The sequence below is a fragment of the Petaurus breviceps genome, unplaced genomic scaffold (genome assembly GCF_028583685.1).
Source record: "Petaurus breviceps papuanus isolate PSGF00001 unplaced genomic scaffold, PetGlider_PUasm1.0 90692, whole genome shotgun sequence".
Lineage (NCBI taxonomy): Eukaryota > Metazoa > Chordata > Mammalia > Diprotodontia > Petauridae > Petaurus > Petaurus breviceps.
In genome coordinates this window covers 2,289,238-2,301,452 of record NW_027187313.1, presented here as the reverse complement: position 1 = coordinate 2,301,452, position 12,215 = coordinate 2,289,238, and the positions used below count along the sequence as shown (strand labels likewise).

At 39.8% G+C, this 12,215-nt stretch overlaps 1 protein-coding gene across 5 annotated transcripts in view; it reads left to right on the top strand.

The window, feature by feature from the left end:
• The window catches only part of RASAL2 (RAS protein activator like 2), a 334,704-nt gene extending 327,703 nt beyond the window's left edge, over positions 1-7,001 (top strand). For 4 of the 5 annotated variants that reach the window (XM_069065490.1, XM_069065489.1, XM_069065493.1 and 1 more), the window contains one exon: positions 5,725-7,001. In XM_069065490.1, coding sequence (XP_068921591.1) covers positions 5,725-5,889 — 165 coding nt within the window. In that variant the 3' untranslated portion in view covers positions 5,890-7,001. Of the gene's footprint in view, positions 1-2,834; positions 2,873-5,724 lie in introns of all 5 variants that reach the window. The other variant, XM_069065491.1, reaches the window with a different exon arrangement.
• Positions 7,002-12,215: the final 5,214 nt, after the last annotated feature.

Here is a 12,215-nt window from a genome sequence, read left to right as displayed (position 1 = left end):
TCTCTTTTCAACCCTAAAGGGACATTGGTTGGCTACATGACCTGCATTATTTTTTTCTCCCCTGTATTGGAGAGTAACCCATTGAGAGGGCACCCCAGCACTACTGTCCTTGGGGCAGTGACCCCAGAAATCTGTCCTGGTGCATTGTGAGGTTAACTTCCTTTCTTTTGGAAGTAGTTAGATCCCCAAGGTATAAAGAAAGAGGACGAGTGCCCTGCATGTGTCTGGCTTGCGACCTCCACTGACCATTGCTTGGCTGTGAAGTTCACAATCTTGTGAGTCACGTCCTCCGTGCCATAGACTGTTAGCCCATGGCAAATGCAGGATAGCTGGGGGAAATGAGGCAAACCAGTAACCCTGCTCTGCGTTACTGTTTTCCTAGCCCTGCGTTTGGCAGCAGTCTTTGGGCTTAGCTTGGCTCCCCTTCTTTGTTGGCGCTCTGCTTAAAGGACCTCTTTTGGTAACCCTAAAAGGCATGAGGTGATGAAATCACACGTTGGATCCCTGCCCACTGTGACTTGTTCCTGGGATGCTTATGGGATAGAGGCTGCCAAGAGAACCTCCCATGTGTTATAGAACATCTGTACTCAGAGCAAAATCTGGGAGACAGGAAATACATCTAACTTGCCACTTCCCTTTTTTTCCAGCACAAGGAATATTTCCTCTAAGAAGGCAGGTGCAGTTTTGGTAATTGCTGCTCTGGCAGCTGGAGACTGTTATCTCCCTGAGAATGCTTCAGTCAATTTTGCATTTCTCCCACTCCAATACCATCCTGGGACTAGGTTAGAAATGCACATATCATGCCGTGTGTCACTGAGCTGTGAAATAAAAATATGAGTGAGAGTTAATCCATGCTCCAGATCCCTTCCCTGAGCAGCCCTCACCTTTTAGGGTCCTGGCAGATTCCAACATTCTTTCATTTTCAATATAAAACACACAGGGAAAGCATCTTATTTGGGACTCCTCATAGGGTCACTCATGTAATTTAGAGTGTGAGGTTTCAAGCATAGCCTGTTTTTCCCAAAGTAAGACATCCAAATAATTGGAGAGTCAGGTTGAAAAGGTAGTTTGTGGGTGGGCTGCTTTGTAGTTGGGTCTTCATCATGTGACTTCTAGCTCTCAGAGTCCCAATAGTGTAGAGTCTGAGGGGAGGGGTCAGTGTGTTTCCTTGTAATCAGAACAGCTCCCCTAAATGTTCTGAGCCCTGGACTCTATAGTGAAGCAATGAGCTCTGTAATTTGGAAGAGAAGCTGGATGCAGTTCTTTTATTTAAAGTCATTGTCTACCTTGCTAAATCAGCTTCAGAAACCAGCAAGAGCCACCTTTGTCATTTTGTTTTGTAGCAGAGAGAAGCAGCTCAGAGGGCTAAGGAAGGAAGTCAGGCTCAAGAAAGCAAAACCTTGTCAGTAATGCAGCCAGGTCTGAGATGTGGGTCTGTAACAGAAATCACCTGTTCCTCTACAGAGTAGTTTTCTGCTCTCATTTGACCTAATGAGGCTAATTCATCATTTGTTTCTGAAGATATCTTCTCCCCATTCCAACCTTTAGGGCTTAGTGTGGGGTTATACATCAAGAGTAACAGGCAGAAAAGGTTAAAGGGAAAGAAATCTGAATTTTGGATATTGATAGTTAGGAAAATGGCAATTTAGAATCTACGTGGCAGAGAGTGGCGGTGGTCTCAAAATAAAATTAGTGACTTGATCTTTTGTGCAATACCTAAACTAGAGAATAGTTCTGAGCCAAATTTTAAATGTTATATTAGCAACTTTTAAGGCTTTTTTTTGCCAAGGTCCATTTTAGTGATCTCAACTTTAGCTTACACACCACCTGGCCCAGCTGTTTCCTCTTGAGCCAGGACAAGGGATGGTGCTAGGGGTGGGAGAAACATGGTGTGAATCTCACTGACTGAAGTTAGTGGGATACATTGGCATTGCATCTGAAGACACACCAATTAACTGAAATCTTGTGTTTGATAAATGTAAGTAAATTACTAATTCATGACAGAAACCAAAACATAAATAGATAAAATAAAATCTTAGAATCTGAGTTCAAAGGGAATTGAGAAGCCACTACATGAAGTCCCTGCTCAATCCATTAATTCCTAAAAACATCAATTGTACAAAAAGACCAGTCTGTGAAGCCCCTAAAAGATATCTGAAGGTGTTAGTGGCTCCTAAGCTATATTTTGACAACTGCTTTATACAGATGCCAGTTACTGTTGTTATAAATGCCATTACAAAGACAGCTTCTGTGAATAACAGACATTTCCAAATTAATGGTCTTCTTTTGTAGAAGAATTACAAATTTTTAAAAAGAATTGGGATCATTGGGCAACTAGGTGGTGAAGTGAATAGAGCACTGGCCCTGGAGTCAGGAGGACCTGAGTTCAAATCCAGCCTCAGATGCTTAACACTTACTAGCCGTGTGATCTTGGGCAAGTCACTTAACCTCAATCGCCCCTCCAAAAAGAAAAAAAAAAAAGAATTGGGACCATCCCATGGAGTTTTCTGTAAAAGTTCTTGTGTACTGATACATTCCTTAAATTAATTCCCTCAGAAAAAGTTACACAACCAGCTGCATACCAAAGCTTTGCAAGAGTAAATAAATCCCCTCTTCTGGCATCAGCGTCAGTGGTAGAATGTAAAGTCCTGGAGGTCGGAGCCTCCCTTTTGTTTTTGTCTCCCTAGCACAGTGCCTTGCATGTATACTAGGTACTTGATATTTATTGAATTTCACATACTCTTGTTGAATTGAAAAATTGTTTGGGGATGAAAATGTCCTGTGGAGGTGAGCAGTTCTGTGTAATATCTGACGTTTACCTTGATGTCCCTCAGGCAATGTTCCCAGTAGTATAAAGAGAGCAGCTACATAGGTAAGAGTCTTACTTAGGCTGGGGCCATGTCACTACCCTCAAGCTCCATTGGGCAGATGTCTAGGAAATTAACTGATATCCATGTTTGTCTTTTATCTCTTCCACCCACTCTGTGCTTAAATTGCCCTGCAGTCCTGTCAAAAAGGCTTGGGTTCAGATCCTAAATTCGGCCTCCCTCTCCACTAATCAGTCAGTTCTCCTGGGCCTGTGGTACGAGCTAAACCAGGCCATCTTGTTACTGGTGCAGCATAAGGAGGAGCTTTGTGACCAGATAGTGGACGGTCCACTTTTTACCCTGACATTATCATACAGGAAATAAGGGTCTGTGGAGAGGACAGCCCTGAGCCAACCACTGCTCCCATCTTTCAACTCCTAGTGTGGGGAGAGTGCGTTGTCACACCTGGCACCATGAGGCTTAGTGAGACCCGGGGGTCCCCACACTCATCAGCTGGAGAGCAGAGGAGCAGATGCTGCTTCATCACTATGGCAAGTGACAATCTCCACTGTGTTAAATTACAGGTCATAAATGGGGATGAGATTATTCAGACAGGCAAGTAAACCCAATCCAGTCCATTCTCTAGCTGACCGGCACCTAGTCTTGGCCCCAGGCACTGGCCTTCTACACATTCCAGCTCCTGGCACTTCCCACACTTGAATTCCTCTGGGTCAGGAATGAATTTGTTGTGTTTCTTTTGAATCTAAACAGAGTTGAGAGTGTTAAGAGCGTCATCCACCTTCTCAACTTGGCCTTCAGAAATTCCAGTCTGATTTGGGGATGGATTCTTCTCATTCACATATGTTCAGCTTTTGGACATGGGGGTTGGTTCGACTGTGCGACTGGCCCTTCTTCCCTCCATAAATATCTGCATTCATTTTTTTCCTCTTTTTAACTTACTAAGATCTCAGTTTTTGCTACCTGTCTTAACTTTTGTTTCATGGATGGACAGGCTCCAGCCTGTACCCTGGAAAGGAGTTTCCTCATCAGTGAGGTCAAAGATCCATCTAAAGATTTTATTTTTGAGAACGAAATTTGTGAAATTCAGCCTCTACCAGGAGAGGACCATGGACTTGCCCAAGTTAAGCAGAAAGGATTGTTCTTGCCTTTAAATCAATTTAAACAATATCCTTTTGGTCCTTTATATTTCCTGACTGTGGAGAAGATTATTTCCACACTTTGATGACTCTTTATTTTGGGGGCCACTGTGGCCATTTGTCACTAGCCTTTAAAAAATCTATACATTGACAGTTACCTTCGGTGATAATAGCAACAAACTACCTCCTTTGTGGATTTTTTTTCTCCATCCAGTTTAGTTTAGCCTTGTAAATTGTCATTCATCTGTTGCTACAGAACAAATTATAATTCATGGCAGGGCAGTAATGCCAATTTTGTGTTTTTTGGTTTTTTTTACTGCCTTCCTTCTCAGAGGAAGAAAGGCTAGTAGTAATAGTGTAGAACAGCAGATATTCTCTCCCCTCTCCTTATGTAATTAATAGGCCAGGTTACCCTATACAGGAACATGATATTCCCCATTATTCCCCCTTAGCTTTACCAGACATTTTCCATGAGTCTTCACTGTGTAACCGGTCCTAGAGGTCTATAGCTCTCCCTGACATGTGTCATAGGTGTAGGCAGCATTGAATTGTTTCTACTTTCAGTGCTGTGTCTGATCTCTAGCCTGTGGGTACCCTCACTGTGACACTAGGCTAAACTTTACCTTACTGGCAAACAGACAGTATTCTCTGACACCCAAAGCCTAACCTCTCATAAAGACCATGAGAACAGTTAGGACTTTATTTCCCTGAAAAATATAATTTTTTTATTAGAAAAATCTGTGATTCCCAACTAGATCCACCTTCCTAATGTCTGCAGTGTCTTTGTAGTGCTGATTTGAGGAAGGGGATAGCAGCTTAAAAACGATTGTTCTAATGACCCCCCCCTTCCATTTGAGCTGCCCTTTTTTTCCCATCTTCATGCTTTCAGCTCTTTTTTTTTTTTTCCAAAATAAATAATGCTAAAACAAAGCTTTTCCAAAGAACAAAAAAAAAAAAAAAAATGAAAACTTACAATTGGATAGCTTTCCTGGAGTAACTCTGAGCTGGAATGGGTCTAGGAGCCTTCTGTTATCTGTTTGTTTTCATGTGTTCTATCCATGGCATCCACCTTTAAGTCACACCTCCCTCCCCCAACTTCAAGTAACTCCTAGTCTGAGCTTTCGGCTGCTTTTCTCCTCTGTTGCTGTTGCATCTTCACTTTGCTGGTGACTTCAGGCTGCCACCATTTTCTGTTTTAATTTGGAGCATAACATGGGTTCTTTTCAGATGTGACTAGTATGTTGTCTGTAGGACCAAAAGCCCATAGGCCACTTGTACCTTTTGTCTGTAAAATGAAACATCTGGTGCTTCTTTCTTTGCTGCCATTTTCCAACCTTAAAGCCAAAGCATGCTGTTCAAGAAAACAGCTTGCCATGTAAATACCTATTAAAGCAGACTTCGTTATGTGAGCTAAAAGTGAGCATGATCCACCCCACTCTCTGACTTAACATCTGCAGTGTGCCAAGAGTTCATTCAGAATGTGTCTAATGCTTTAAAAAAAAAAATGGTGGGGCAAAGGCTGACAAAGCAAGACACAGTAGACTTATGGAGAATTGAAAGACTTAAAGTAAAATGAAACAAGGAGGCCAGTATGTTCCATTTTACTGGGAAACGTTGAGATGGCTGACTCTTTCATAGAAACTGCCAGAATTGTTGATGATGGCTTTAAACCTGTTCATAGTAAAGAAAGACTATTTTTAAAGGAAAAAACATTGTAGCAGGCAAACCTTGCTAAATCCATGTGTGTGTATTTGTTGTAGGAAAAGCGGATCGTGTCCCTGGATTCAGCCAATACCCGGCTGATGAGTGCCCTAACCCAGGTGAAGGAACGATACAGCATGCAGGTCCGCAATGGCATCTCTCCCACCAACCCCACCAAGCTTTCCATCACGGAGAATGGTGAATTCAAAAACAGCAGCTGCTAACCAGCTCTCCTGAAGACACAGTGGAGATTGAAAGAAATTGTTTTGGAAAATCCAAATCCATCCCCTTATCCCCAGCCCTTCACCCCGCCCCTCCAGGTTTACAGAATGCTGCTAAATTGGAACGGCAACATAAAGGAACTATTGAGTGGTGAAAGAAACCATCTCCTTCAGGGCATAGACTAGGACTATAGAGTTAATCCTCTTTTCCCATATCTCTTTGTACATAAGGAACTCAATTCTGGGCCATGTACAGAAAATGCCACTGTAATATACCAAAAGGAAGTTAATAATGTAGATTATCTTTTTAATTATTGCTATTTTTATTATTGTTGTTTTTCTCTTGTTAAAAGCACTGCAGTTGGTAGAGGAGGAAAAATAGGAACTGTGAGTGAGGAAATGAGTTGATAGGTTTAGTGGACCTATGTCTGACTGATACAAGCCCTTGGAGTGCAACAGCAGATTGGCACAATTAGCTTTTCAAGGGATTGTTCTGCTGGTTTGAAAACCATCTGTGATCCCTTGATCCATTTAAAAAAAAAAAGAATAGCAAGACCCAATCAAAAGAAATCTATGCCAGTGGTGAGTTAAGATTGAATCTAATCAAAGAACTTTTGGCATCCACTATTACAAGGAACAGAGGCCAAAAGTTTCTGTAGCATCATTGGACTTTGGGGACAATGTTTAGATTCCTGTCAGTAAATGTATTTCCTTCTCTCTATGGCAGACAAATGTCTTTAGTAGACAAAAGAGAATATCCAGTTTTAAATAGGGGATTTTTTTTACCCCAGTTGTAATAAAGGGTATTTTTTTCCTTTTTAGAGTTTACAGAACTGTAAATATTTGTCTCTAAATGCCATCCTGCATCTTTGTATACTTCACTGTCCTCTCCTCACCCATAATGGAAGCAATCATACCAAAAAGGATTTATTCTCCATTATCTAAGTCATCTAAATCTGTTTTCCACATTCCATCTGGGAAAAAAAAAAAGCAAGCAGATTTATTGTTTATGCCCTCCTTCCCTTCCCCCTAGAAAGGGCTAACTAAATAACATCAAGATCCTGTATAATTTATGGTTTTCAAATATATCATAAATGCTTTTCTGCTTTTTAAAATCATTATGTTCATTCTTTATCTATTGGAGTGACAAATTGGTTTTATCCGGATTACAATGCCTTCCTCACATTGCCCCCAGCCAAATTTGGAACTGAGTGCAAATTAGAATTCCCACACCTGGCAAAATTGAAGTCTACTCTTCTCCCAAAAGGAAACTGCCTCAGGAGGTGGGGGTGATAGGCTGTTGGCACACACAAATGTTCATCTTCATAGGAGTAGTTAAATCTCATAGTAACAAGGTTGTCTATGGAGACTCAGTTTCAACATTTTTCAGCCATGGCTTTCTTATAGGAAATAGTCTAGCTCAGAAACATTAACACAAACTATTTATTTCCTTTGTTCAAGGGGTGTAAAATGTTATCTTGGGTGAATAATTATCAAAAGTACAAAAATTTTATGCACTCAACAGTTATTATACATATATAGTTGCACAAGTATACATATAACTATGCACAAATAGGAAACAGTCAAACCTTCTAAACCGTCAAATACACTAAGGTCAAAGTGTCTTTAGCCAGGTCTTAGCAGTAATTTTTGGTTGTGGGAGAGAAGTGTCTAATATGAGTAACAGTAATGTTTGATTCAAAATACAGTTTTTACAAAAACATAACAAACCTAAGGGACCAACCATGTGCCTGAAGTAAACACCCATGGGTGATGATGATAGCTTTTTTCTTCACCATCAGAATAAACAAGGGGAAAAAAAGAGATCATTTATGGTACAACTTTTGTTGAGAGACCAGCCCAGTCAAATTTACTCCCCAGTGTTCCAACCCTGTGTTCCTTTTGTCTTCAGCTTTGTTCTCTCTCTCAGGTCAGTTCTTTGTGACCCTATGGTGCGTTCTTGTCTTTCATCTGTGCTTCTGAGTGATCTTTCCCTCTTCCTGTATGCTCCCTTAACCAATTCCTAATGCCGCCAAACAGATCTGAAATAGGACTTTCTCTCTATATTGGCTTCCCCACAACCACTATGTTTAAGAGTTTGGGAAACCTGTGTATTCTGATACTTTACTTCACCCTCCATTTTACACACACTCCTTAGAATGTATTTCACAGACTGAACTAAATACACTTCTTGTGTCTTTCCCCTTCATGTTGAAAGTACAGAACTGATTCTACTCACTTTGAGCCACTTAACAAGTACTCTTTCAAAGAAATTCATGAGGATTCAAAGTGCTAATGTCCTATCCTTACTTACATGGCTGTTCTCATCCCTAGCAAAATTAATTCTACACACAGCTATATACCATAGAAAACTTGGTAAATGGATTGTCTGTTTTAATGGTTTCAGGTATGTTATGTGGGTGATCTCTTGAATTGAGATTCAAAATCTCTAGTGTGTTTGACTGTAGGTGGTATCTTGAAAGGCTTGTAGGTTTACCTAAATTGGAATAAGCTTTTGGGTGAATGCTGTTTAAGGTGATAGATCAGACTGCATATCAATTGTTGGCCCTGTGGTATATTCCACTAAGGGTTTTGTTGTCATCAGATTCTGTGATTAAATGTCTAGACCTCATAAGAATGTATTAGGCAGCACTTTGCATAAGAAACATTTAGTATGTGGAAGGAGAAAAGGAAAGAAACAATACAGATGTTTCAGGGTCCAAGTTAGCAAGAATCTAAGTAAACCAAGTAGCTGTTGTTTTCAAAGATGTCAGTAGATGTTATATTTAGATTTAGCATTATCCATTTTAAAATTTAGATTATTTAAATAAACTTAAATTAGATTTAAATTTAGATTCTCCACTTATATCTCTATTCATCCAAATCTTTTTTTCAGAGCATTTCTATCAAGAATACAACCCATTAAACATTTGATCAGTAGGTTCAAACGAAAAGAGCTACAGGAAGGTAATAGTATCTGCTCTTTTCATTGATTTTTAATACTATGTTGGGTAATATGACAGAGAACACCAACATGAAGGTAAATGGCCCTGCTTCAGCCAGTTGAAGAGGAGCCCAAATAGGATACATACAACAGCCTTTTTCCTTCTGCAAAGGAGACTGTTTTGTATGGTAGAGCTAATGGTTAAGTTCAGTTAGATGTCATACTCCCTACTCCTCCTGACTTGTCACCTGTTAGATATTAAATGGTCTTTGGTTGAATAGGATGTGGAATTCTATAAAGTGCCTGTGTAGGTGACCCTAGGTTATGGGCAATAGTAAAGACAGTTGAATGAATGTTGCTAAGATTCAGGAAAAGAGCCTCATGTTTCATATTCCTATCACAGGATCAGTGATCAAGCCTACTAGGTCTGGTCTCCAAATGAGTTGAAATTTCATCAACTCATAATGTTCCATGAGCTCCTGCAATAAAAACTGTGAGGGAAGAAAGATTGGACTAGGGACTGGTTTCTTGCCGCAATTTAAATGTAGCATAGTGTTATTTCTGTAGCATTAGGTCTGTTTGCTTAAGGTACTGTAGGCAGTCCAGATCAACTTTCTGTGGTTGTCTTCTTCCTTTTACTAATGGTGGATCGTCCTGCCTATCTTGAAAGGAAGAAGTAAAATCCGCTATCTTGGACTGCTCTCCATCTCTATGAAGCATTAATTATATGCCCTTGAATATGATCTTAACTTTAAAAGTAAAGCTTTTCAGATTTGTGACTACCTCTCTCTAGCCTTGTCATTGGACCTCTACTTCTTAAATCCCACTGACCTTTCACTCTGTCATTTCCCTGAGTTTAAACAGAGTCGCAGTACATGGGAGAAAAGCAAGGATTCCTAGTCGGAAGTCCCATATAGCAAGGAACCTGCTGCAGGGGAAGGTCAGCATTATTTGACCCAGCTTCCACCCCAGTCTACACCTAGGTTATCTACTGTCCTTGGACCTTTTGGAGGCCAATTCTTTCTTTTTGGGATTTTTTTTGTTTGTGCTTTTTTGGAGGGGTGAAGGCAAAGCAATTGGGGTTAAGTGACTTGCCCAAGGTTACACGGCTAGTAAATGTTAAGTGTCTGAGGCCGGATTTAAACTCAGGTTCTCCTGACTCCAGGACCAGTGCTCTATTCCCTGTGCCACCTAGCCACCCTGGAGGCCAATTCTGATACCAACTTAGGGAGTTAGATCATACTAAATGCCCAATGTCAGACCCTTCAGGCATACAACAGAGTAGACCTGGACTCACCAGGATTAACCATGGATCTGGACCTTCTCAGTAGCTCAGACTTACTGCTCCAGAACCCATGCCACAGGCTAAATAACTCCTATTCTCTGCACTTTGGGAACTACTTTGTATGTGGGCTTAACCTTTGAAAAGTATGTATGGGCAGTTATTGGCCACAGTTGTGAGAAATCCCCCCTCCCCCATCCTTCCCATGGTATCCTCCCTCTCTCCATACACTCACACACTGAGAATCAATCATTTAACTTTCAGAATGTCATTTTCAGAAACATATTAATGGAAAGTACCTATTTTTAATAATTCTTAAAAGAAATATTGGAGTTTTGAAATTTCAAATAGAAGTTCATTCATTATTTTGAAATTCTGTCCTTTGTTGCTAAAAGCATTCTCCTATTGTCAGTTCCCAGCTGAGAATGCTACACTCTTGATTTTAGGAAGGACCAAAGTCATGAAGTTTGTATGAGATTCAATAAACATCTCACAAAGAGAGAATGAGCCAGAGAGGGATGTATGATCTAAAAGCAGGCTCATGCACATCAGCCTTCTCTACAACCCAAAGAACCATAGTTTTAAAGGAGGCAAGGAGAGTTTAGATTTCCCCACCATCTATGAGATGTGTTGCTGTGATGTATGGTAACTATGGTATGATGGTTTCGACAGATAACAGTTTTCTGAGACCCTTCCCTATTTCAGAGTATCTGCTTCATTCTGTATAAACACTGATCTTCAAACATTGTTGAGTCACGTTTCCCTAACATCATTTCAGTTTCATTATACACCTCCCTCCTAAAAATGACAAATGACATGCCCCACTTATCCACATCTTATCTTTAGAAGTAAAGCTTTTCAGATTTGCATCTACCCCTCTCTAGATAATACATGCCCATTTATCTTTAAATGTGAGAACATCATAAGACCCCTTGAAAGGATAGATGGAGGATGATATGGGATGTCTTCCTTCAGAGTAGGGAGTCTCACTATATCATCCTGGGCCCAATCGGAAAGGCCTAGCTAGCTATTTCCTTGCTACTGGACCAAGATAATTTAGAAGTGGTCAGAGAGCCATCCCAACAATGATTATACATTGTGTACTAGGCTAACCAAAGACAAAGGGGGATGTATTTAAAGACCTTGTTGATGTTCCAGGACACATTTTAATCCCATACTCACTTTGTCTTTCCACTTCAGCATTCCCATTTGCCTCTTAGAAGTCTCTCTGGTTTAGATCTCCAAACAGGTTACTTTGTCATGGTAGTAGGAAGGTATGATCATTAAAACCCAGACCTATAAAGGTTACCATGGTGTATATATATTTGGAGGGTTGGGGAAGACAATGTCTGTATGTGTAAATCTCTTTTTTTTTTTTTTATCATTTCTGAACTCTCAAGGTGGGGGAAAAGGCTCAAATCATCTCTTCCATAACAGGTTTGAATACAAGTTACTCATTGGATAGCCACTATTTACAAATAAGTTTAAACTAATAATGAAGGTGACATATTTGACTGGTGCTTAGATATTTCCTCTTACTTTAAAACTAGCTCTCAGAAACAACAGCACATCAACTTGCGTCACTCCCTTGAGGAAATTACCTTTTTAAAAATAGATTTTTTTTTCATCTCCAGGGCCTTAATAAGCGTGTGTTACTACACAGGGCTATTTTACAACGATCAAGCTAAATAATTTATTTTTTATTTCATGAAAGAGAAATACACCTTAGAAAAACAAAACCCGAGATTTTATTTTATTTTTAAAGCCATATTTTTGTGCTAGTAGCACATGGATTGTTCCATATGTGAGATCCATATCTGCATTTCATTACCTGGGTTTATTCTAAAGAAGATTTATTTTTGTTCTGTGAATAATTTTTGACGGTTCTTGTACATGTACAGATATAGATACATTTGAGGTCTTTTATTGATATTCCTACAAAGAATACAAATAAACTTTAACTTTAAACATTTGAGAGTAAATTTTTTTACTCTTTATGACATTTCTCTTATTTTGCAACACTAAACTTGGTGGGCTTTGGAGGTTGGGAGTAGGATAAGAAAAAAGCATATAGGAAAATGGTTCTGAAGATAATGTCATTAT